Raw genomic sequence first — 21,587 nt, forward strand, 5'->3', positions numbered from 1 at the left:
TCCAAACCGTCCTACAGTCCAGTGGTTTCCAAACTGTACCTACAGTCCAGTGGTTTCCAAACTGTACCTACAGTCCAGTGGTTTCCAAACCGTACCTACAGTCCAGTGGTTTCCACACTGTCCTACAGTCCAGTGGTTTCCAAACCGTCCTACAGTCCAGTGGTTTCCAAACCGTCCTACAGTCCAGTGGTTTCCAAACTGTACCTACAGTCCAGTGGTTTCCAAACTGTACCTACAGTCCAGTGGTTTCCAAACTGTACCTACAGTCCAGTGGTTTCCAAACTGTACCTACAGTCCAGTGGTTTCCAAACCGTCCTACAGTCCAGTGGTTTCCAAACCGTCCTACAGTCCAGTGGTTTCCAAACTGTACCTACAGTCCAGTGGTTTCCAAACTGTAAACACAGTCCAGTGGTTTCCAAACTGTCCTACAGTCCAGTGGTTTCCAAACCGTCCTACAGTCCAGTGGTTTCCAAACCGTCCTACAGTCCAGTGGTTTCCAAACTGTACCTACAGTCCAGTGGTTTCCAAACCTATCCTCTGGGACCAGCAGACTTTTCACAATTTAGTTGTAGCCCTGAACTAGTTTACCAGAGTCACCTATTCAAGGGCTTGATGATTAGTTGACATGTTGAATCAGGTGTGCTAGCGGTGGAGTACTTCAACTACATGGAACAGCTGAAAATCACACATATCTACATACTGTGTCTACTGAATACTCATGAAGCCACCCGCACATAAACACTGCCAGCCTGTCTGCCTGCTTGCTACCAAAACACCTGTTAGAGAGGATGAGCCTGACAGTTCACAGGGAAAACACACCTGTCCTAACAGACAACATGGGGGCACGGTTGGGCACAGTGAGTGTGGGAACAACACTGCAATGCCAGCTGAGGCACATCTGAGGAGTTATAGACAGCAAATAGAGAGGGTTGTGTGTGTGTGTGTTCCTGCTGCCTACCATTATGACATCCCCGGCCCGGATGTTGAGAGCAGTGGGGTCGTGGATGTTCCAGTAGTCTTTCAGAGCTCTCACCTGCAGGACACCTGTTGCATCTGTGTGTGAGAAAGACAGAGAGGGGAGAAAGAGATATGTAGAGAGAGAGGGGGGGGGGGGCAGAGAGGGGAGAAAGAGATATGTAGAGAGAGATAGAGAGAGAGGGGAAAGAGAGGGGGGAAAGAGAGAGGGGGAAAGAGAGAGGAGAGAAAGAGGGGGACAGAGAGAGGAGAGAAAGAGAGAGAGGGGGACAGAGAGAGGGGGGGGGCAGAGAGGGGAGAAAGAGAGAGGGGGAAAGAGAGAGGTGGAAAGAGAGAGGAGAGAAAGAGGGGGACAGAGAGAGGAGAGAAAGAGAGAGAGTGGGACAGAGAGAAAGAGAGAGAGAGGAGAAAGAGAGACACACACAAAGTTAGTTCAGGGAATTGGTATGAACGAAGGCAGGAAGACAATACAGCCCAATGATTGATACATAATGACATGTACACCACTTTCAAATCACCTTAAGAGGATATACCCAGACGCCGCTACAATCCCAATGCCTTTTTAATTAGTCACATCCGGCACTGGTATGGAATGCAGTGACATCAAAGAGCAGAGTCAGTCAGTGCTGTATTCAGCTTCTGACTGGTTGGTACACATCAATAATTAATCCATGACGAGGAGGTGTGGTGGCTGATTGTGTTCTATTCACTCTGCTTTAAACACAGAGAGAACTTGATCATAACAGGAAGTCTTTCTCCACAACCTCCATGTTTGAAGCAGCAGTCTGCTGACTGAGGAAAACAAGTGCTCATTATGGCCTGAGTTCCCATTCTGCGAGAACCAGATCAAAAGACCCAGGCCTGCTGGATTACAGAGGAGATAGCACAAACAGCAGAGGTCCAAAACACAGTCTCATGCATGCGCACGTACACAGGGGTGGCACGCAACAATCACACACAAGCAAACAAACGCATAGGTCGCACACACACACGCATCCACACACACACACGTAGTCTTTTGGTTGTGTGCGTGCGTGTGTGTGTGTGTGAGCTGATAGGGTTATGTAACCTGTACTCCATGAGGTTAAACACAGCTGCTTGGTGAATTACAGCTTTGAGCATTTCATATCCCTCAGTCTCTCCTCTGGGCCTCTCTCGCTATAGGAACGTCTGCACTGGCTCTGTCTCAGTAGGTCTCCTCTCCCAACACACACACACACACACCCCTCTGAACACTCTGTCCTGCAGAACTCAAACTGCAAGAGAATGCAAGAGTCGCTTCACTACACTAAAGCACAAAGAAAGAAATCCGCTAGCAGGAATCTATGCTGACATTTTTTCCATTTTTGCAGCGAAATTGATTTTAACACACAAATACATTTAGGAACACAATAAAAGTATTTGAGAAATAGCGTTTTTATGATAAGAAATGACTAAAAGCGAAATAATAAAATGTTTTTGTGGTGTTCCATGCTCAAGCAAATACAATGTCCTGTCAAATATTTTAGCCACTTAGGGGAGACAAACATTTTCAGCTGCCCCTTTAAGGGTAACAGTGAGACTGGCATGTCTGTCTGGGAGAGATGAGATTCTCCCGTGTCTCTTCACTAGCAGTTGAGTTGAGCGAGCTCAAACAAGCTAACATGAAAAACAACCTAGCATGGGAACAAAATGATTTCCATAGCCAAGAAACACAAGGACAAAGTCACTCAAGTAGACTCTATGGCTACACACTGCTAAAACAGCCAACATACTTAGAAAATAACTACAGCAGCAATGTATACGCTATAAATCAAAACTCATACTTTACTTTTTCAGTTTGTGAGTAAAATGGTCGCACTGTAGAGCCCTGGTTCAAGGACAATAAAGCAGGCGGAAAACAGAATGAGAGATAAAGACTGCCAAAGAATGATACTTCATGGAATAATGTCTTCATGTGTTAACAACCATCTCCTGTCCCAGTGTATTCCAGTGATGACTGGTGCTCTGTTCACCTCGTAGGAGCTGCTTGATGTCCTTGCTGGCGTGGGAGGTGGTGAACTGGTTCACGATGTCCAGGGCTGTCTGGTTGTACGTGTTACGGATGTTCACGTCTATACCAGCCTGTCAAAACCACACACAACGTTATTGTCAATCAGATGTGCACTGAAACACAGCAGCACATTCAACATCAATGTTCTCAAGTCTAATGCAGTCAACGGCAATGTATTGTACAGCCTATTCAATAAAACACTTCACTTACAATGGACAACATGTTACCAACTGTTAGTTGAATGTGGAAGAATAGTGATTGAATCAGACTAGTTAACGACTAAGTGAGGTTGATGTCCCTCCAGGTGTCTTACCTCTAGCAGCTGTCTGACCACCTCCGTCTTGCCGTAGAGGGCAGCCTCGTGCAGGGCAGTGCCAGCCTTAGTGGTCCTGTTGATGTCGATGCCCGCTTTCAGCAGCAACCTGAACCAGAGAGGAACAACACAGTACTACTTTAGTACAGATTCAAGTTTACAAAGGCTGTTAACTCCAGGGTGAATTGTAAAGGTTTCTGCGAGGCAGAGCCATGGATGGAGCCAGCAGGACCAGATGCCAGGACAGTATATTATGTCAATGGCAGTGTTACAGTGATCCACCGTAGCTAGTCTGCTCAACATCCCACTTCACATGAACTCACTGAGGTGCCAGGGGGAAATTTGGAGAATTCACACTCGATTCCAGCTGCACAGACACACACACTCAAATATCCTGGTAGTGAACAAGGCAGTTTACCCACTGTTCCTAGGCCGTCATTGAAAACAAGAATTTGTTCTTAACTGACTTGCCTAGTTAAATAAACGTTAAAATAAACACAACAGTAGATAAGTTCAACTTTAGGAATATTAGTGGGAATTTCAGAGCTCTCCTGGGAATGTACAGCATGGAAAGTTCACACACACACACAAACACACACTAGGCAAGAGGAAGTGGGCATCCACACACGCCCATATGCAAAACGGTTTGGTAACTAACTACCGCAAACCCATAACCCCTGTCTTTCCATGGCATTCCTGCTCATCAGCCAAACCAGAACCACACCACAACATCTCACAATGACCTCTGTCACAATCACACCACTTATCTATAAGTGGTAACCCAAAATAACAATACAAGACTGATTCAGACAGTGACAGTGATTTGCATCATCAGTTTGCCTCACCACTCACTTTAGTAAATAAGGCACGCATCTAACAAGAAGTCACTTAGAGCGAGAGAGGGAGACAGAGAGAGAGAGAGAGGATTTTTTGGGGCTCAGTTGCCAAGCACAGAGCGATGACTCAGAAGACTGAGCCCTGGATTTTTAATGAATTTATTTGCAAATTATGGTGGAAAATAAGTATTTGGTCAATAACAAAAGTTTATCTCAATACTTTGTTATATACCCTTTGTTGGCAATGACAGAGGTCAAACGTTTTCTGTAAGTCTTCACAAGGTTTTCACACACTGTTGCTGGTATTTTGACCCGTTCCTCCATGCAGATCTCCTCTAGAGCAGTGATGTTTTGGGGCTGTTGCTGGGCAACACAGACTTTCAATTCCCTCCAAAGATTTTCTATGGGGTTGAGATCTGGAGACTGGCTAGGCCACTCCAGGACCTTGAAATGCTTCTTACGAAGCCACTCCTTCATTGCCCGGGCGGTGTGTTTGGGATCATTGTCATGCTGAAAGGCCCAGCCACGTTTCATCTTCAATGCCCTTGCTGATGGAAGGAGGTTTTCACTCAAAATCTCACGATACATGGCCCCATTCATTCTTTCCTTTACACGGATCAGTTGTCCTGGTCCCTTTGCAGAAAAACAGCCCCAAAGCATGATGTTTCCACCCCCATGCTTCACAGTAGGTATGGTGTTCTTTGGATGCAACTCAGCATTCTTTGTCCTCCAAACACGACGAGTTGAGTTTTTACCAAAAAGTAATATTTTGGCTTCATCTGACCATTTGACATTCTCCCAATCTTCTTCTAGATCATCCAAATGCTCTCTAGCAAACTTCAGACGGGCCTGGACACGTCTGGCACTGCATGATTTGAGTCCCTGGCGACGTAGTGTGTTACTGATGGTAGGCTTTGTTACTTTGGTCCCAGCTCTCTGCAGGTCATTCACTAGGTTCTGGGATTTTTGCTCACCGTTCTTGTGATCATTTTGACCCCACGGGGTGAGATCTTGTGTGGAGCCCCAGATCGAGGGAAATTATCAGTGGTCTTGTATATCTTCCATTTCCTAATAATTGCTCCCACAGTTGATTTCTTCAAACCAAGCTGCTTACCTATTGCAGATTCAGTCTTCCCAGCCTGGTACAGGTCTACAATTTTGTTTCTGGTGTCCTTTGTCAGCTGTTTGGTCTTGGCCATAGTGGAGTTTGGAATGTGACTGTTTGAGGTTGTGGACAGGTGTCTTTTATACTGATAACAAGTTCAAACAGATGCCATTAATACAGGTAACGAGTGGAGGACAAAGGAGCCTCTTAAAGAAGAAGTTACAGGTCTGTGAGAGCCAGAAATCTTGCTTGTTTGTAGGTGACCAAATACTTATTTTCCACCATAATTTGCAAATAAATTCATAAAAAATCCTACAATGTGATTTTCTGGATTTTTTTCCCTCATTTTGTCTGGCATAGTTGAAGTGTACCTGTGATGAAAATTACCTTACCTAAATTGCCTCTCTCATCTTTTTAAGTGGGAGAACTTGCACAATTGGTGGCTGACTAAATACTTTTTTGCCCCACTGTATAGAGACAGGGAGAGGAAGAATACCTCTCCCTTACTTGAACTTCATTATTCTCATCCTATTACAGATACTGTGCTTCAGCATCTCTCACTATCTCTTCCCATCTCCCCCCCTCTCTCTGCCCTGTGGCTTCTAAGCCCCGGGGCAGTGTGCTCGTTTCATTTCTCCTTAGAAACACAAAGGGGGGCAGGCTCATCAAAGTCTCTCTATCCCTCTGGTTTGGCTGGATGCTGAAAGAGAGAGCCCTATCCTGTTCTCCTCTCCTCCTTTGGGGCCGCACTGACTCAATAACCCACTGTTCATATCCCCCCTTTAATATCTCTACTACATGGATGTCTATGTGGGGCCAAAGTGGTGGAACCATGGGACCGGTTACAGCATGTATTGTGGTGACATAACCGTGTGATTGGACCACAGGGCATTGTTATGGAGTCATATGGCCACTGGATCCCAGAAATCCTTGTGCCATGTTTGAATACACAGTTTCTCTCTTTCATTATCAATTGAAACCAATGAAAGCCTTGACTGTTTCTTTGGTAAGGTGGTTTGGACCAGGGAGGTGTGTCAGAGAAAGGGCAGACCACCACACCACAAATAGGACTCCTTAACACTAGAACTGCTAAAGCAGTCATTTTCACTGCTCATTCATGGTATTTATTACTCTGCCATTTAAGTCATGCCCCGCTCAGTCATTGACTTTTCGCAAATAACCCAGCGGGGCCTGCTCCACTCCTTCTCCCAACAGTGGGGCCTGCTCCACTCCTTCTCCCAACAGTGGGGCCTGCTCCACTCCTTCTCCCAACAGTGGGGCCTGCTCCACTCCTTCTCCCAACAGTGGGGCCTGCTCCACTCCTTCTCCCCACAGTGGGGCCTGCTCCACTCCTTCTCCCCACAGTGGGGCCTGCTCCACTCCTTCTCCCAACAGTGGGGCCTGCTCCACTCCTTCTCCCAACAGTGGGGCCTGCTCCACTCCTTCTCCCAACAGTGGGGCCTGCTCCACTCCTTCTCCCGACAGCGGGGCCTGCACCACTCCTTCTCCCGACAGCGGGGCCTGCACCACTCCTTCTCCCGACAGCAGGGCCTGCACCACTCCTTCTCCCGACAGCGGGGCCTGCTCCACTCCTTCTCCCGACAGCGGGGCCTGCTCCACTCCTTCTCCCGACAGTGGGGCCTGCACCACTCCTTCTCCCGACAGTGGGGCCTGCTCCACTCCTTCTCCCGACAGTGGGGCCTGCTCCACTCCTTCTCCCGACAGCGGGGCCTGCTCCACTCCTTCTCCCGACAGTTGAAGGCGCTGTCCGTTGATAATCGCCTCAATAACTGCCTCAATAACTGCCTCGAAACTGAACCTAAACTATACCGAAACTAATTTGACACATAACAGAAACAATAAATGAAGTAAAGTATGATGGGGAAAATTGGGGAGGGAAAGCGAACGATGCATAATTATGTCATCACCAATTGTGAATGAAGAACAGGCCATTCAATTGTATTGATCTATTCTAATTAGAATCTTAAATGATAATGTACTCTAAATCATTCCACTGAATCACAGCAGTCTCATCAGTCTCTTCTGGGCTACTTGGAGCAGGCTACACCGTGAGAGCGTGCGTAATGAACATGCTGAACGGCTTTCAATATCTGGGAAAATATCTATATTGTGCAGAAGGTCAGTGTTGGAGACCTTACAGTGGCAAGGGGAGAAATGTCTCCATGGACAATTTCTTAACTTCACTGTCATTGGCGAACAATTTGCTTGTAAAGAAAACAAGTCTGGCTGGCACCATGAACAAAGTGAGACGGGAGCTCCCTACCTCTGCACAAAATAAGGCACCTGCACAGCTGTTGTACTCCTCAACAGTGCTGAAGAATGACAACGGAACACAAAGAGAAAACCGGAGACTATTACGCACTACAACCAAACAAAGGTGTCAAAGTGTGTTAAAGCAAGTGACATTTATGAAGATTTAAGTCATGTCACACCCTGGTCTTAGTATTTTGTGTTTTCTTTATTATTTTGGTCAGGCCAGGGTGTGACATGGGTAGTTATGTGGTGTGTTTTGTCTAGGGTTTTTTGTAGGTTATGGGATTGTGGTGTAGTATAGTCGTCTAGAAAAAAGTCTATGGTTGCCTGGAGTGGTTCTCAATCAGAGGCAGGTGTTTATCGTTGTCTCTGATTGGGAACCATATTTAGGCAGCCATATTCTTTGAGTGTTTCATGGGTGATTGTTCCTGTCTCTGTTTGCACCAGATAGGGCTGGTTTGGTTTTTTCACGGTACGGTTAGTATTGTTCGTTATTATCTTTATTAAAGATGTATCGAAATAACCACGCTGCAGTTTGGTCCTCCTCTCCTTCACCGGAAGAACCTTAACAAGTCAACTGTTAGAACCAGGGATAACAGCTAAATGAAATCAAACTGATGCCATTGAAGATGCACTCAATATACGCTCGAGCTGACAATAACTGACTGCTGTCATATCAACACTTACAGTTGAAGTCGGATGTTTACATACACCTTAGCCAAATACATTTAAACTCGGGTTTTCACAAGCCCTGTCTTAGGTCAGTTAGGATTTATTTGAACTTTTATTCCTTCATCACATTCCTAGTGGGTAAGACGTTTACATACACTCAATTAGTATTTGGTAGCATTTCCTTTAAATTGTTTAACTTGGGTCAAATGTTTTGGGTAGCCTTCCACAAGCTACCCACAATACGTTTTGTGAATTTTGGCCCATTCCTGACAGAGCTGGTGTAACTGAGTCAGGTTTGTAGGCCTCCTTGCTCGCACACACTTTTTCAGTTCTGCCCACAAATTTTCCATAGGATTGAGATCAGGGCTTTGTGATGGCCACTCCAATACCTTGACTCTGTTGTCCTTCAGTCATTTTGCCACAACTTTGGAAGTATGTTTGGGGACATTGTCCATTTGGAAGACCCATTTGTGACCAAGCTTTAACTTCCTGACTGATGTCTTGAGATGTTGCTTCAATATATCCACATAATTTCCCCTCCTCATGATGCCATCTATTTTGAGAAGTGCACCAGGCCCTCCTGCAGCAAAGCACCCCCACAACAAGATGCTGCCACACCCGTGCTTCATGGTTGGGATGGTGTTCTTCGGCTTGCAAGCCACCCCCTTTTCCCTCCAAACATAACGATGGTCATTATGGCCAAACAGTTTTATTTTTGTTTCATCAGACCAGAGGACATTGCTCCAAATGTGCAGTTGCAAACCTTGGAACGGCTTTTTTTTAAATGGGGGTTTGGAGTAGTGGCTTCTTCCTTGCTGAGCAGCCTTTCAGGTATGTCAATATAGGACTCGTTTTACTGTGGACATAGTTACTTTTGTGCCTGTTTCCTCCAGCATCTTCACAAGGTCCTTTGCTGTTGTTCTGGGATTGATTTGCACTTTTCGCACCAAAGTACGTTCATCTCTAGGAGACAGAACACGTCTTCTTCCTGAGCAGTATGACGGCTGCGTGGTCCCATGGTGTTTATACTTGCGTACTATTGTTTATGCAGATGAACGTGGTACCTTCAGGCGTTTGGAAATTGGTCCCAAGGATGAACCAGACTTGTGGAGGTCTTGGCTGATTTCCCAATGATGTCAAGAAAAGAGGCATGGAGTTTGAAGGTAGGTCTTGAAATACATCCACAGGTACACCTACAATTGACTCAAATGATGTCAATTAGCTTATCAAAAGCTTCTAAAGCCATGACATCATTTTCTGGAATTTTCCAAGCTGTTTAAAGGCACAGTCAACTTAGTGTATGTTAACTTCTGACCCACTGGAATTGTGATACAGAGAATTATAAGTTAAATAATCTGCCTGGAAACAATTGTTGGAAAAATTACTTGTGTCATGCACAAAGTAGATGTCCTAACTGACTTGCCAAAACTATAGTTTGTTAACAAGAAACTTGTTGAGTGGTTGAAAAACGGGTTTTAATGACTCCAACCTAAGTGTATGTAAACTTCTGACTTCAACTGTATATTGATTATAATGCCACTGTTGCTTTTCCCTCAAGTTTCACTATTTATCAGGGCCACCTCACGCTTATAATGATGTTTAGGTTACTGATGTTTCCATCATTTGACCGTGCATATTGGTGGTTGGGGTATGTTTTGTGTACTTAGAAAAAGAAGCTGTTACCGCGTCCAACACATACACTTTCATAGTTGTAACAACTCCACTAAGAACATTTCTTGAACACTTGAATTAATTTTTTTTAAATGTGAGTATAGTGTAAAGTAACATATACTAATGAAAATGCTATGGAGTTCTTTGAAATAAAATAAAAATGGTATTCTAATGTTACCCAAGGCCGTCATAAACACAACCAAATTATTATGTTTGCGACAGCATATATAAAAAGTATGAATTACACTGTTAGAATGTTGCAGTCAGAATGACTGCTCATTAGCTTGAAGGCGGGGTCCATCGAGGCCCAGCAGTTCTAGAGTTAACAGTCTGGTCCCAGCTACTACTGATAAATCAGCAGCCACATCTCACTGGCAGATCTGGGTCACATTGGCAGCACTGCAGCCTCACACCAGAGAGCCTCCCTCTCCGTCTCTCTCCAGTGTCTTTCTGCATATCCATCTCTCTCGCTCTCTCAGCCTGGTGACAGACTGCTGCAGCTGTCAGTGAAACATGGGAACAGGGCTGCAGAGTAGACTCCCTCCTCTTCCCCTTTATGGCAGGGCTCAGGGTGACCTGGGTGTCTGGTACTGGACTGTACCAGACAGACTCCGATGTAGGTCTCCATAGAGGTACTAGGGGATTGGGACTGTGGCCCCTGGTGGATTAGACATTGGACAGGCCGTTTTATAGCCTACCAGCTAGTCAGAGTAGAGATTGGGGTACTAAATATATGGCTAGATCCATTTGGGAGAGAGAATAAACACATACACACACCACAGTGTTCCAGAGCGAGGGTGTGGAGACAGAGCCATGTCTGATGGTTCTTGTCTTGTCCATAGTACCGTGGAGAGGAAGAGGAGGAGGGAAGGAGAGAGGGGCAGAGGGTAGACCCATGGGAACCATTTACTGTCCTGTTGAGTCTCCCAGCACACCAGTTCCAGATCAGTGACTGTGTTAACCCTGTCAGACCCCTGTCCACCTCAGAGTAGGTGTTCAATCACACAGAAAATGTACTGACCAACCATGATCAATCATAGCCTTTCATTTAGTATGGGACAAATTAGAGGAATGACAGGCAGAGGATTAAGACCCACAAGAAAATATCAATCTATCAATGGGCAGTGTACACACAAATCATTATGGTCTGAATCGCAGCCTGACAAACGTGTACACAAATCTGCATTAAAACTTGACATCATTGACATCAATGCATGATTTATACAACACTTATTACACAATACGAGTTTTGCGTACAAGTTCAGATTGTGAAAAACAATAGGAAGTCTCTTACCGGATGATGTCCTTGTGTCCGTTGCGTGCGGCGAGGTGCAGCGGAGTGTTAAAGCCTGAGTCTGCAGGTTCCTTACTATTACCCTCTAACAGAGCCACCACCATGTTACTGCTCAACAACAGCTGAGCAACCTGACAGGAGGAGGGAGGTCATAAAGCCATGGAGACAGAAGAGGAGAAAGGGAAATTGAAGGAGAAAAAGCGAGAGAAGAGAGAGAAGTGGGGGAGAAGAGAGAGAAGAGAGAGAAGGGGGGAGAATAGAGAGAGAGAAGGGGGGAGAAGAGAGAGAGAGAGAAGAGAAGGGGGGAGAAGAGAGAGAGAGAGAAGGGGGGGAGAAGAGAGAGAGAGAGAAGAGAAGGGGGAGAAGAGAGAGAGAGAAGAGAAGGGGGGAGAAGAGAGAGAGAGACAGAAGAGAAGGGGGGGAGAAGAGAGAGAGAGAGGAGAGAAGGGGGGGGAAGAGGGAGGAGAGAAGGGGGGAGAAGAGAGAGGAGAGAAGGGGGGGAGAAGAGAGAGAGAGAGAAGGGAGGGAGAAGAGAGAGAGAGAAGAGAAGGGGGGGAGAAGAGAGAGAGAGAGAAGAGAATGGGGGGAGAAGAGAGAGAGAGAGAAGAGAATGGGGGGAGAAGAGAGAGAGAGAAGGGGGGGAGAAGAGAGAGAGAGAAGAGAAGGGGGGGAGAAGAGAGAGAGAGAAGAGAAGGGGGGGAGAAGAGAGAGAAGAGAAGGGGGGGAGAAGAGAGAGAAGAGAAGCGGGGGAGAAGAGAGAGAGAGAGAAGGGGGAGAAGAGAGAGAGAAGAGAAATGGGGGAGAAGAGAGAGAGAGAAGAGAAGGGGGGGAGAAGAGAGAGAAGAGAAGCGGGGGAGAAGAGAGAGAGAGAGAGAAGGGGGAGAAGAGAAATGGGGGAGAAGAGAGAGAGAGAAGAGAAGGGGGGAGAAGAGAGAGAGAGAGAAGGGGGGAGAAGAGAGAGAGAGAAGGGGGAGAAGAGAGAGAGAGAAGAGAAGGGGGGAGAAGAGAGAGAGAGAAGAGAAGGGGGGGAGAAGAGAGAGAGAGAAGGGGGGAGAAGAGAGAGAGAGAAGGGGGGAGAAGAGAGAGAGAGAAGGGGGGAGAAGAGAGAGAGAGAAGGGGGGAGAAGAGAGAGAGAGAAGAGAAGGGGGAGAAGAGAGAGAGGGAAGAGAAGTGGGGGAGAAGAGAGAGAGGGAAGAGAAGTGGGGGAGAAGAGAGAGAGGGAAGAGAAGTGGGGGAGAAGAGAGAGAGGGAAGAGAAGTGGGGGAGAAGAGAGAGAGGGAAGAGAAGGGGGGAGAAGAGAGAGAGGGAAGAGAAGGGGGGAGAAGAGAGAGAGGGAAGAGAAGTGGGGGAGAAGAGAGAGAGGGAAGAGAAGTGGGGGAGAAGAGAGAGAGGGAAGAGAAGTGGGGGAGAAGAGAGAGAGGGAAGAGAAGGGGGGAGAAGAGAGAGAGGGAAGAGAAGGGGGGGAGAAGAGAGAGAGGGAGAAGAGAAGGGGGGGAGAAGAGAGAGAGAGAGAGAGAAGAGAAGGGGGGGAGAAGAGCGAGAGAGAAGAGAAGGGGGGGAGAAGAGAGAGAGAGAGAAGAGAAGGGGGGGAGAAGAGAGAGAGAGAGAAGAGGGGGAGAAGAGAGAGAAGGGGGGGGGGAAGAGAGAGAGAGAGAAGAGAGAGAAGGGGGGGAGAAGGAGGGGTGATAAAGAAAAGAAAGGGTGATGAGTGCAGGCTTCAACTGTTACCAACACATGTACATTTCATGCACTGTTAGGACAAGGGATAACAAACACACACAAGTTTGAAACCTTTAGGAGTCCTGTGATTTGACATGGGAGGACCCACAGGCGAGTGTGAGGTAAAACAGGAGTGACCCAGGGGCATACACAACCCCACACATCTGGCCCACACACTGGATAACACCTCAACACTCACTGACTGCTGCTGGGAGACTGGTCTGGGACAGAGGACAGGAGGAAACACAAAGGGACAGAGAGGGAAAAGGAGAGAGAGAAATAGAAATAGGGAGGGCCTCGCCACACCCTGGCACCCCAACACAGCAGCTGATGCCCATAAACACACACACACACACACACACACACACACACACACACACACACACACACACACACACACACACACACACACACACACACACACACACACACACACGGTGGAGCCAGTGTCAGCATTCTAAAGATATCCCATTCTAAATCAATCCTGGGGGACAATAGTTACAGGCTAACTCTCTCAAGTCTCATTTAACAAACACACAAGCACAAACAAAGCTGCCCAGCAAACCTTCCAGCAATAGAAGTTACAGACAGACTTGCCAATACTTCCTCTCTAGCCCACATCCAGATAAATAAGAATGAAAGACAAGGGGACTTTCCAGCCCAGTAGGAGAGGAGAGCAGCGTTCCCAATGAGTGTGTGTGTGTACTATTACTTCACCCTGGCTTGGTTCGGCTTCACACTGTCCTATCCAAACTAAACGCTGCTGCAGCACTATTTGGGACCAGGGACCTTGATTGAGGCAGCGCACAGAGTTTGAAATACACTCACATTAGCTTGGTGGTGTTTGAATGGCTATAGGAACTGACAAATTCATATACAAAGCTATTGTGCACTCAGGGAGAGAGAGATGTTAGTGAAATTGTCAAACTGGTTTAATGATGCAGGCTTAAACTGCCCAATTCACCATTAAGTCATAGTAACCAAATGTACATTTGAGATGGAGAGAGTGTGAATAACTGTGCTCAAGGGAGAGAGAAAGAGAGATTAGAGGGAGAGAGAGAAAGAGAGATTAGAGAGGGAGAGAGAGAAATGGAGAGTAGAGGGAGAGAGAGAAATGGGGAGCAGAGGGAGAGAGAGAAATGGAGAGTAGAGAGGGAGAGAGAGAAATGGAGAGTAGAGAGGGAGAGAGAGAAATGGAGAGTAGAGAGGGAGAGAGAGAAATGGAGAGTAGAGGGAGAGAGAGAAATGGAGAGTAGAGGGAGAGAGAGAAATGGAGAGTAGAGGGAGAGAGAGAAATGGAGAGTAGAGGGAGAGAGAGAAAAGGAGAGTAGAGGGAGAGAGAGAAAAGGAGAGTAGAGGGAGAGAGAGAAAAGGAGAGTAGAGGGAGAGAAAGAAATGGGGAGTAGAGAGAGAGAAAGAAAGAGAGAAATGGAGAGTAGAGGGAGAGAGAGAGGGAGAGAAAGAGAGAGAAATGAAGAGTAGAGGGAAAGAAAGAAATGGAGAGTAGAGAGGGAGAGAGAAAGAGAGAGAAATGGAGAGGAGAGAGGGAGAGCAATGTTGAGAGAAGTAAATGTGCTCCAGTAAGAAAAGCAGCATGCTCAAGGATGAGAGAGACTGAAAGAAAGACAAAGTAAAGAGTGCAGAAGTGAGATGTACTTGATGGAAGAGGAGCAGTTGTGACAACGCAGCCCATCCCAGATCCAGAGGGGTTGCATCTGTCCAGCTGTGACCTCTGTCTAGACTAACACAGGCCAAGAGTTACATCACTGCAGCCCCCCTGTCTGTCTCTGTGAGCCTGGGCCAGTGGTGGGGGAGGAGAAACACACACAGTCTTACCTTGACTCTACCGAACTCACAGGCCAGGTCTAGGGGGGTCTTCTTGGTTTTGTTGATCAGACAGGGGTTGGACTGATGCTGCAGCAGCATCTCAGACTGAGAGAAACAGACAGACAGGGAATCAACACACACACACACACAGAGACAAGATCAAATACCATATACACACTGTCACCGGGGCCATTAGGAGAGTAGGTTATGTTATGTGGTCATGCAGATAACATTACAACACACATAGCCAGGGAGATGATGTCAGATGTTTCTATCAGCACCTGGTGCTGCCTGCCGTATCCAAGGACACAGAGTATTTGGTGAAAACAGACAGTCCATTAGCCCTGGTCATTCTGCTCTGGGAATACATAGTAGATGACAGGACCGGAGGCTGTTACAATCAAATGGGACTTCATGGTCTGTGCAGATAAATGCTTTTCACACAAACTGTGGTCCTAAAAGGCTTACAAATCAATTAATGTGGCGTAACCTGAACACATCCTGACAATGCTTGTAGGATAGTTCCTGATCTATTTCCCAATTATTTGAATTCCATTTCGTTATTTTTTTCCTTTGCGCTCAATGTGCAGTTTCTCTAGAGATAAATCAGATCGAAGCCGAACTGTGCGATGTAGTGATGTAGTAGGGAGTTGTGGTTGCCAATATTCTACATAGTTCAGCGCAGGAAATATGGGTAGTTAACGACAATGACCATAATTCATTGCATGCATACCTGTCCCGTCTGTGTGGGGCATACACAGAGGGAGCGCGCGATTTAGAGCAGTTGCGCGAGGTATCTCTACCTGAAAACGCACCGTCTATCATCATGGGACTTTTATTCATTGTTTTATTCTGTGTTGTTAAAGCGAAAACCATGAATTTGAAATAAATCGGACCTAAACCGAACCAACTTATCACTCAGCACTACAGGGGGTGAGACTGGGACGGACGTTAGTAGCAAACACAAGGTCCCTGATCCCCACTAAACCTGATGACCCCGGATCACCTGACCCCCCCTTCATTACCCCCTCAATCCCTACAAATCCAATACCCTTCCTCCTGCCTCGTTCTTCTCTCTCCCTCTCCAATCCAATCACACCAACATGCCTCTCCTCTCCCAGCTTGCTACGTATCCCCTGAACCCTCAATCCCTTAAATGACTGTACCACCAACCACCACTCATCCTACTCTATCCCCTGCCATGTCACATCTGTTTTGGGGCTATGGCTGTGATTTGTTGACAGTTTGTTTACTGTTTAAGACTTAAGTGGACTGACCAAACATGACCACAGACATCTAAATCTCAGATAAGTGACCCACAGTAAACCAGCATCAGCTTTGTGGACAGAACAGCATACATTCCACCCAATCCAGCAGAATGGGGATATCTGTTGACAGTGTGTGTCTGTGTACTGACCACGTCATAGTGTCCGTACTGTGCGGCCAGGTGCAGGGGGATGTGTCCATCCTGTGAGACCCCATTGACTCCAGCTCCGGCCCGCAGCAGCATAAGGACAGAATCAGCCTTGCCCTGCCATGCTGCATAGTGGAGCGGACGCATACCTGCAGGAGGCAGCACATCTATGATCACATACAGTGGCTTGCGAAGGTATTCACCCCCCTTGGCATTTTTCCTACTTTGTTGCCTTACAACCTGGAATTAAAATGGATTTTTGGCAGGTTTGTATTATTTGATTTACACAACATGTCTACCACTTTGAAGATGCAAAATATTTTTTATTTATTTATGAAACAAACAAGAAGTGAGACCAAAATAACTGAAAACTTGAGCGTGCATAACTATTCATCCCACCAAAGTCAATACTTTGTAGAGCCACCTTTTGCAGCAATTACAGCTGCAAGTCTCTTGGGGTATGTCTCTATAAGCTTGGCACATCCAGCCACTGGGATTTTTGCCCATTCTTCAAGGCAAAACTGCTCCAGCTCCTTGGATGGGTTCCGCTGCTGTACAGCAATCGTTAAGTCATACCGCAGATTCTCAATTGGATTGAGGTCTGGGCTTTGACTAGGCCATTCCAAGACATTTAAATGTTTCCCCGTTAACCACTCGAGTGTTGCTTTAGCAGTATGCTTAGGGTCATTGTCCTGCTGGAAGGTGAACCTCCGTCCCAGTCTCAAATCTCTGGAAGACAAACCGGTTTCCTTCAAGAATTTCCCTGTATTTAGCGCCACCCATCATTCCTTCAATTCTGACCAGTTTCCCAGTCCCTGCTGATGAAATACATCCCCACAGCATGATGCTGCCACCACCATGCTTCACTGTGGGGATGGTGTCTCCAGGTGATGAGAGGTGTTGGGATTGTGCCAGACATAGTGTTTTCCTTGATGGCCAAAATGCTCAATTTTAGTCTCATCTGACCAGAGTACCCTCTTCCATATATTTGGGAAGTCTCCTACATGTCTTTTGGCAAACACCAAACATGTTTGCTTATTGTTTTTTCTTCAAGCAATGGCTTTTTTTCTGGCTACTCTTCCGTAATGCCCAGCTCTGTGGAGTGTACTGCTTAAAGTGATCCTATGGACAGATACTCCAATCTCCGCTGTGGAGATTTGCAGCTCCTTCAGAGTTATCTTTGGTCTCTTTGTTGCCTCTCTGATTAATGCCCTCCTTGCCTGGTCCGTGAGTTTTGGTGGACGGCCCTCTCTTGGTAGGTTTGTTGTGGTGCCATATTCTTTCCATTTTTTAATAATGGATTTAACGGTGCTCCGTGGGATGTTCAAAGTTTCTGATATTTTTTTATAACCCAACCCTGATCTTTACTTCTCCACAACTTTGTCCCTGACCTGCTTGGAGAGCTCCTTGGTCTTCATAGTGTCGCTTGGTTGGTGGTGCCCCTTGCTTAGTGGTGTTGACTCTGGGGCCTTTCAGAACAAGTGTATATACAGTGCCTTGCGAAAGTATTCGGCCCCCTTGAACTTTGCAACCTTTTGCCACATTTCAGGCTTCAAACAAAGATATAAAACTGTATTTTTTTGTGAAGAATCAACAACAAGTGGGACACAATCATGAAGTGGAACGACATTTATTGGATATTTCAAACTTTTTTAACAAATCAAAAACTGAAGAATTGGGCGTGCAAAATGATTCAGCCCCCTTAAGTTAATACTTTGTAGCGCCACCTTTTGCTGCGATTACAGCTGTAAGTCGCTTGGGGTATGTCTCTATCAGTTTGGCACATCGAGAGACTGACATTTTTTCCCATTCCTCCTTGCAAAACAACTCGAGCTCAGTGAGGTTGGATGGAGAGCATTTGTGAACAGCAGTTTTCAGTTCTTTCCACAGATTCTCGATTGGATTCAGGTCTGGACTTTGACTTGGCCATTCTAACACCTGGATATGTTTATTTTTGAACCATTCCATTGTAGATTTTGCTTTATGTTTTGGATCATTGTCTTGTTGGAAGACAAATCTCCGTCCCAGTCTCAGGTCTTTTGCAGACTCCATCAGGTTTTCTTCCAGAATGGTCCTGTATTTGGCTCCATCCATCTTCCCATCAATTTTAACCATCTTCCCTGTCCCTGCTGAAGAAAAGCAGACCCAAACCATGATGCTGCCATCACCATGTTTGACAGTGGGGATGGTGTGTTCAGCGTGATGAGCTGTGTTGCTTTTACGCCAAACATAACGTTTTGCATTGTTGCCAAAAAGTTCAATTTTGGTTTCATCTGACCAGAGCACCTTCTTCCACATGTTTGGTGTGTCTCCCAGGTGGCTTGTGGCAAACTTTAAACAACACTTTTTATGGATATCTTTAAGAAATGGCTTTCTTCTTACCACTCTTCCATAAAGGCCAGATTTGTGCAATATACGACTGATTGTTGTCCGATTGGACAGAGTCTCCCACCTCAGCTGTAGATCTCTGCAGTTCATCCAGAGTGATCATGGGCCTCTTGGCTGCATCTCTGATCAGTCTTCTCCTTGTATGAGCTGAAAGTTTAGAGGGACGGCCAGGTCTTGGTAGATTTGCAGTGGTCTGATACTCCTTCCATTTCAATATTAATCGCTTGCACAGTGCTCCTTGGGATGTTTAAAGCTTGGGAAATCTTTTTGTATCCAAATCCGGCTTTAAACTTCTTCACAACAGTATCTCGAACCTGCCTGGTGTGTTCCTTGTTCTTCATGATGCTCTCTGCGCTTTTGACGGACCTCTGAGACTCTCACAGTGCAGGTGCTGGAGAGAGTTTGCTGCACTGAAAGTAAAGGGGCTGAATAATTTTGCACGCCCAATTTTTCAGTTTTTGATTTGTTAAAAAAGTTTGAAATATCCAATAAATGTCGTTCCACTTCATGATTGTGTCCCACTTGTTGTTGATTCTTCACAAAAAAATACAGTTTTATATCTTTATGTTTGAAGCCTGAAATGTGGCAAAAGGTCGCAAAGTTCAAGGGGGCCGAATACTTTCGCAAGGCACTGTATACTGGGGCCTTTCAGAACAAGTGTATATATACTGAGATCATGTGACAGATCATTTGACACTTAGATTGCACACAGGTGGACTTTATTTAACTAATTATGTGACTTCTGAAGGTAATTGGTTGCACCAGATCTTATTTAGTGGCTAAATAGCATAGGGGGTGAATACATATGCTCACACCACTTTTACGTTCTTTAAAAAAAATATATATATTTTGTGAAACAAGTTCTTTTTTTCATTTCACTTCACCAATTTGGACCATTTTGCGTGTCCATTACATGAAATTCAAATAAAAATCTATTTAAATTACAGGTTGTAATGCAACAAAATAGGAAAAATGCCAAGGGGGGTGAATACTGTTGCAAGGCACTTTACGATACATATATAAACAAACACAAGACAGACAGACAGTGAGTGAGGGACAGAAGTACAGTAGACATTTTTGGGTTATCCATATGAAAGCTGATATGAAAATCACAATGTGTTCCACAGATGGAACTAATAGAATGTACGAGCTGATATACAGTAGAATCACAAGACAATGTGTGCTTCACTAATAAAAACATCACAGATAATATGAATTAAAGGCGAGTCTGTTTGTACTGAGGCACATGTTAACTGGTCAGATCAGGAAGTACCAGCTAACATGAAATCTCAAGACAATGTGTGCCACTGATAGAAAACATGATAGAAAACATCAGACATAATGTCTGTGCTGATCTCACTGAGATCTGTATTAGCTGTTTTGCTAGCTGATCTGAGAGCAGATGATAAATAGTGCTGTGTCTCACCGTTCCTGTCCTTGATGTCCACGGTGGCCTGGGCCTCCAGCAGCACAGACAGCAGGTCTGTAGTTCCGGTCAGAGCAGCATGGTGGAGAGCTGAGAACCTGAAGACAACAACACACAGAAAGATGACAGATATAGCACAGAGGCACAAAGACAACGGAGAAGATGAGATGGGAAGATAACAGAGGGATATAGCACAGAGGCACAAAGACAACGGAGAAGAGGAGATGGGAAGATAACAGAGGGATATAGCACAGAGGCACAAAGACAACGGAAAAGAGGAAATGGGAAGATGACGTTTGGAGAGAGAGTTCAGTACAGACATAGTATAGTTGAGTGAAAGACACAATTGAGAGGGCATTGGGATTGTTTGGCATTGGGGAGCGAGACACGGACGGATGGACAAGACAAGACAAGACAAGACAGACAGGACAGACAGAGACATTGAGAGAGAGACAGAGAGACATTGAGAAAGAAAGAGAGAGACAGACAGAGACATTGAGAGAGAGAGGGAGAGAGACATTGAGACAGAGACAGAGACAGAGAGAGAGACAGAGAGCCAGTACTCTTCCATTAGCCCAATAACACACCACAGCCCTGGGCTGTTAGTCACACACTCATCCTCTCACTGGTGACGATTCAATTAAAGTCTGCATGTGATCTGATGGTAAAGTGAATGGAAAATAACCTCTTCAATATGTAGAAAGAGGCCACAATATAAAGCAAAGCCAGGCTCATCCTGAACCCTGCTCTGGGCTGTGGGTTGAGGGCTGTGTTATTGGGTAGTACTGTAGTGTAGAAGCCAGCCAGCCAGTAGTCTAGGATTCACTAGACACCAGGAGACATGAATAACAGGAAAGATAATGGAGCTGGAGGCTTTGTCTCAATCAAGACCAGACTCCCCCCATTATCATCCAGACAGTCTCTCCCCCCTCCTCCCCCTTTCTCTCTGTTGTTCAGCTTTATCTGTTTTGGGGAGAAAGGGAAGGGGGGTATGGGGGTAGTAAATAAAAAATGAAAGCCCCCAAACTGTGGGAGGGAGGATTTTGCACCCCCACCATCATGTTTTATGAGTGCCATGACGTGTGTGTGTTGTCGGGACATGCCAACACAAAGTGTGGCCTCTAGAGGTGACTCAGCTCAGAGGGGAAGAAGGACTCAACTCATCAGGTTGGTGAGTAACAGTGCTGCCTCCAGCACCACCGTCAAGTCCAAACACCACAGATATAAATCTCCCCTCTCACACACACACACGCAGGTCCAGGCCGCAGCCACAGCCTGCAGTCACCACCATCCACATGGAGAGGAGAGAGGGAGGAAGCTGCCAGAACATAATATACCGTACAGCACCTAACCATAAATAACCAGACCAGAGACACGAGAGACGGCCTGCACTCTAGAGAGACAGCTAGAGAGACGGTCAGTACTAGAGAGAGACAGTCAGTACTAGAGAGAGACGGTCGGTACTAGAGAGAAACGGTCGGTATTAGAGAGAGACGGTCAGTACTAGAGAGAGAGAGAGAGAGAGACGGTCGGTACTAAAGAGAGACGGCCCGTACTAGAGAGACGGCCGGTACTAGAGAGAGACGGTCAGTACTAGAGAGAGACGGTCAGTACTAGAGAGAGACGGTCAGTACTAGAGAG

At 46.0% G+C, this 21,587-nt stretch overlaps 1 protein-coding gene across 8 annotated transcripts in view; it reads right to left on the reverse strand.

The window, feature by feature from the left end:
- LOC110538980 (caskin-2-like) overlaps positions 1-21,587 on the reverse strand; it is a 95,479-nt gene that overhangs the window by 14,922 nt on the left and 58,970 nt on the right. For 7 of the 8 annotated variants that reach the window (XM_036938621.1, XM_036938619.1, XM_036938618.1 and 4 more), the window contains 7 exons: positions 19,947-20,044; positions 16,136-16,281; positions 14,728-14,823; positions 11,173-11,303; positions 3,321-3,429; positions 2,970-3,078; positions 959-1,053 (listed from right to left, as the gene is read on the reverse strand). In XM_036938621.1, the coding sequence (XP_036794516.1) occupies positions 959-1,053; positions 2,970-3,078; positions 3,321-3,429; positions 11,173-11,303; positions 14,728-14,823; positions 16,136-16,281; positions 19,947-20,044 (784 nt within the window). The remainder of the gene's footprint in view (positions 1-958; positions 1,054-2,969; positions 3,079-3,320; positions 3,430-11,172; positions 11,304-14,727; positions 14,824-16,135; positions 16,282-19,946; positions 20,045-21,587) is intronic. The other variant, XM_036938616.1, reaches the window with a different exon arrangement.

The sequence above is a fragment of the Oncorhynchus mykiss genome, chromosome 12 (assembly GCF_013265735.2).
Source record: "Oncorhynchus mykiss isolate Arlee chromosome 12, USDA_OmykA_1.1, whole genome shotgun sequence".
Taxonomy (NCBI): Eukaryota; Metazoa; Chordata; class Actinopteri; order Salmoniformes; family Salmonidae; genus Oncorhynchus; species Oncorhynchus mykiss.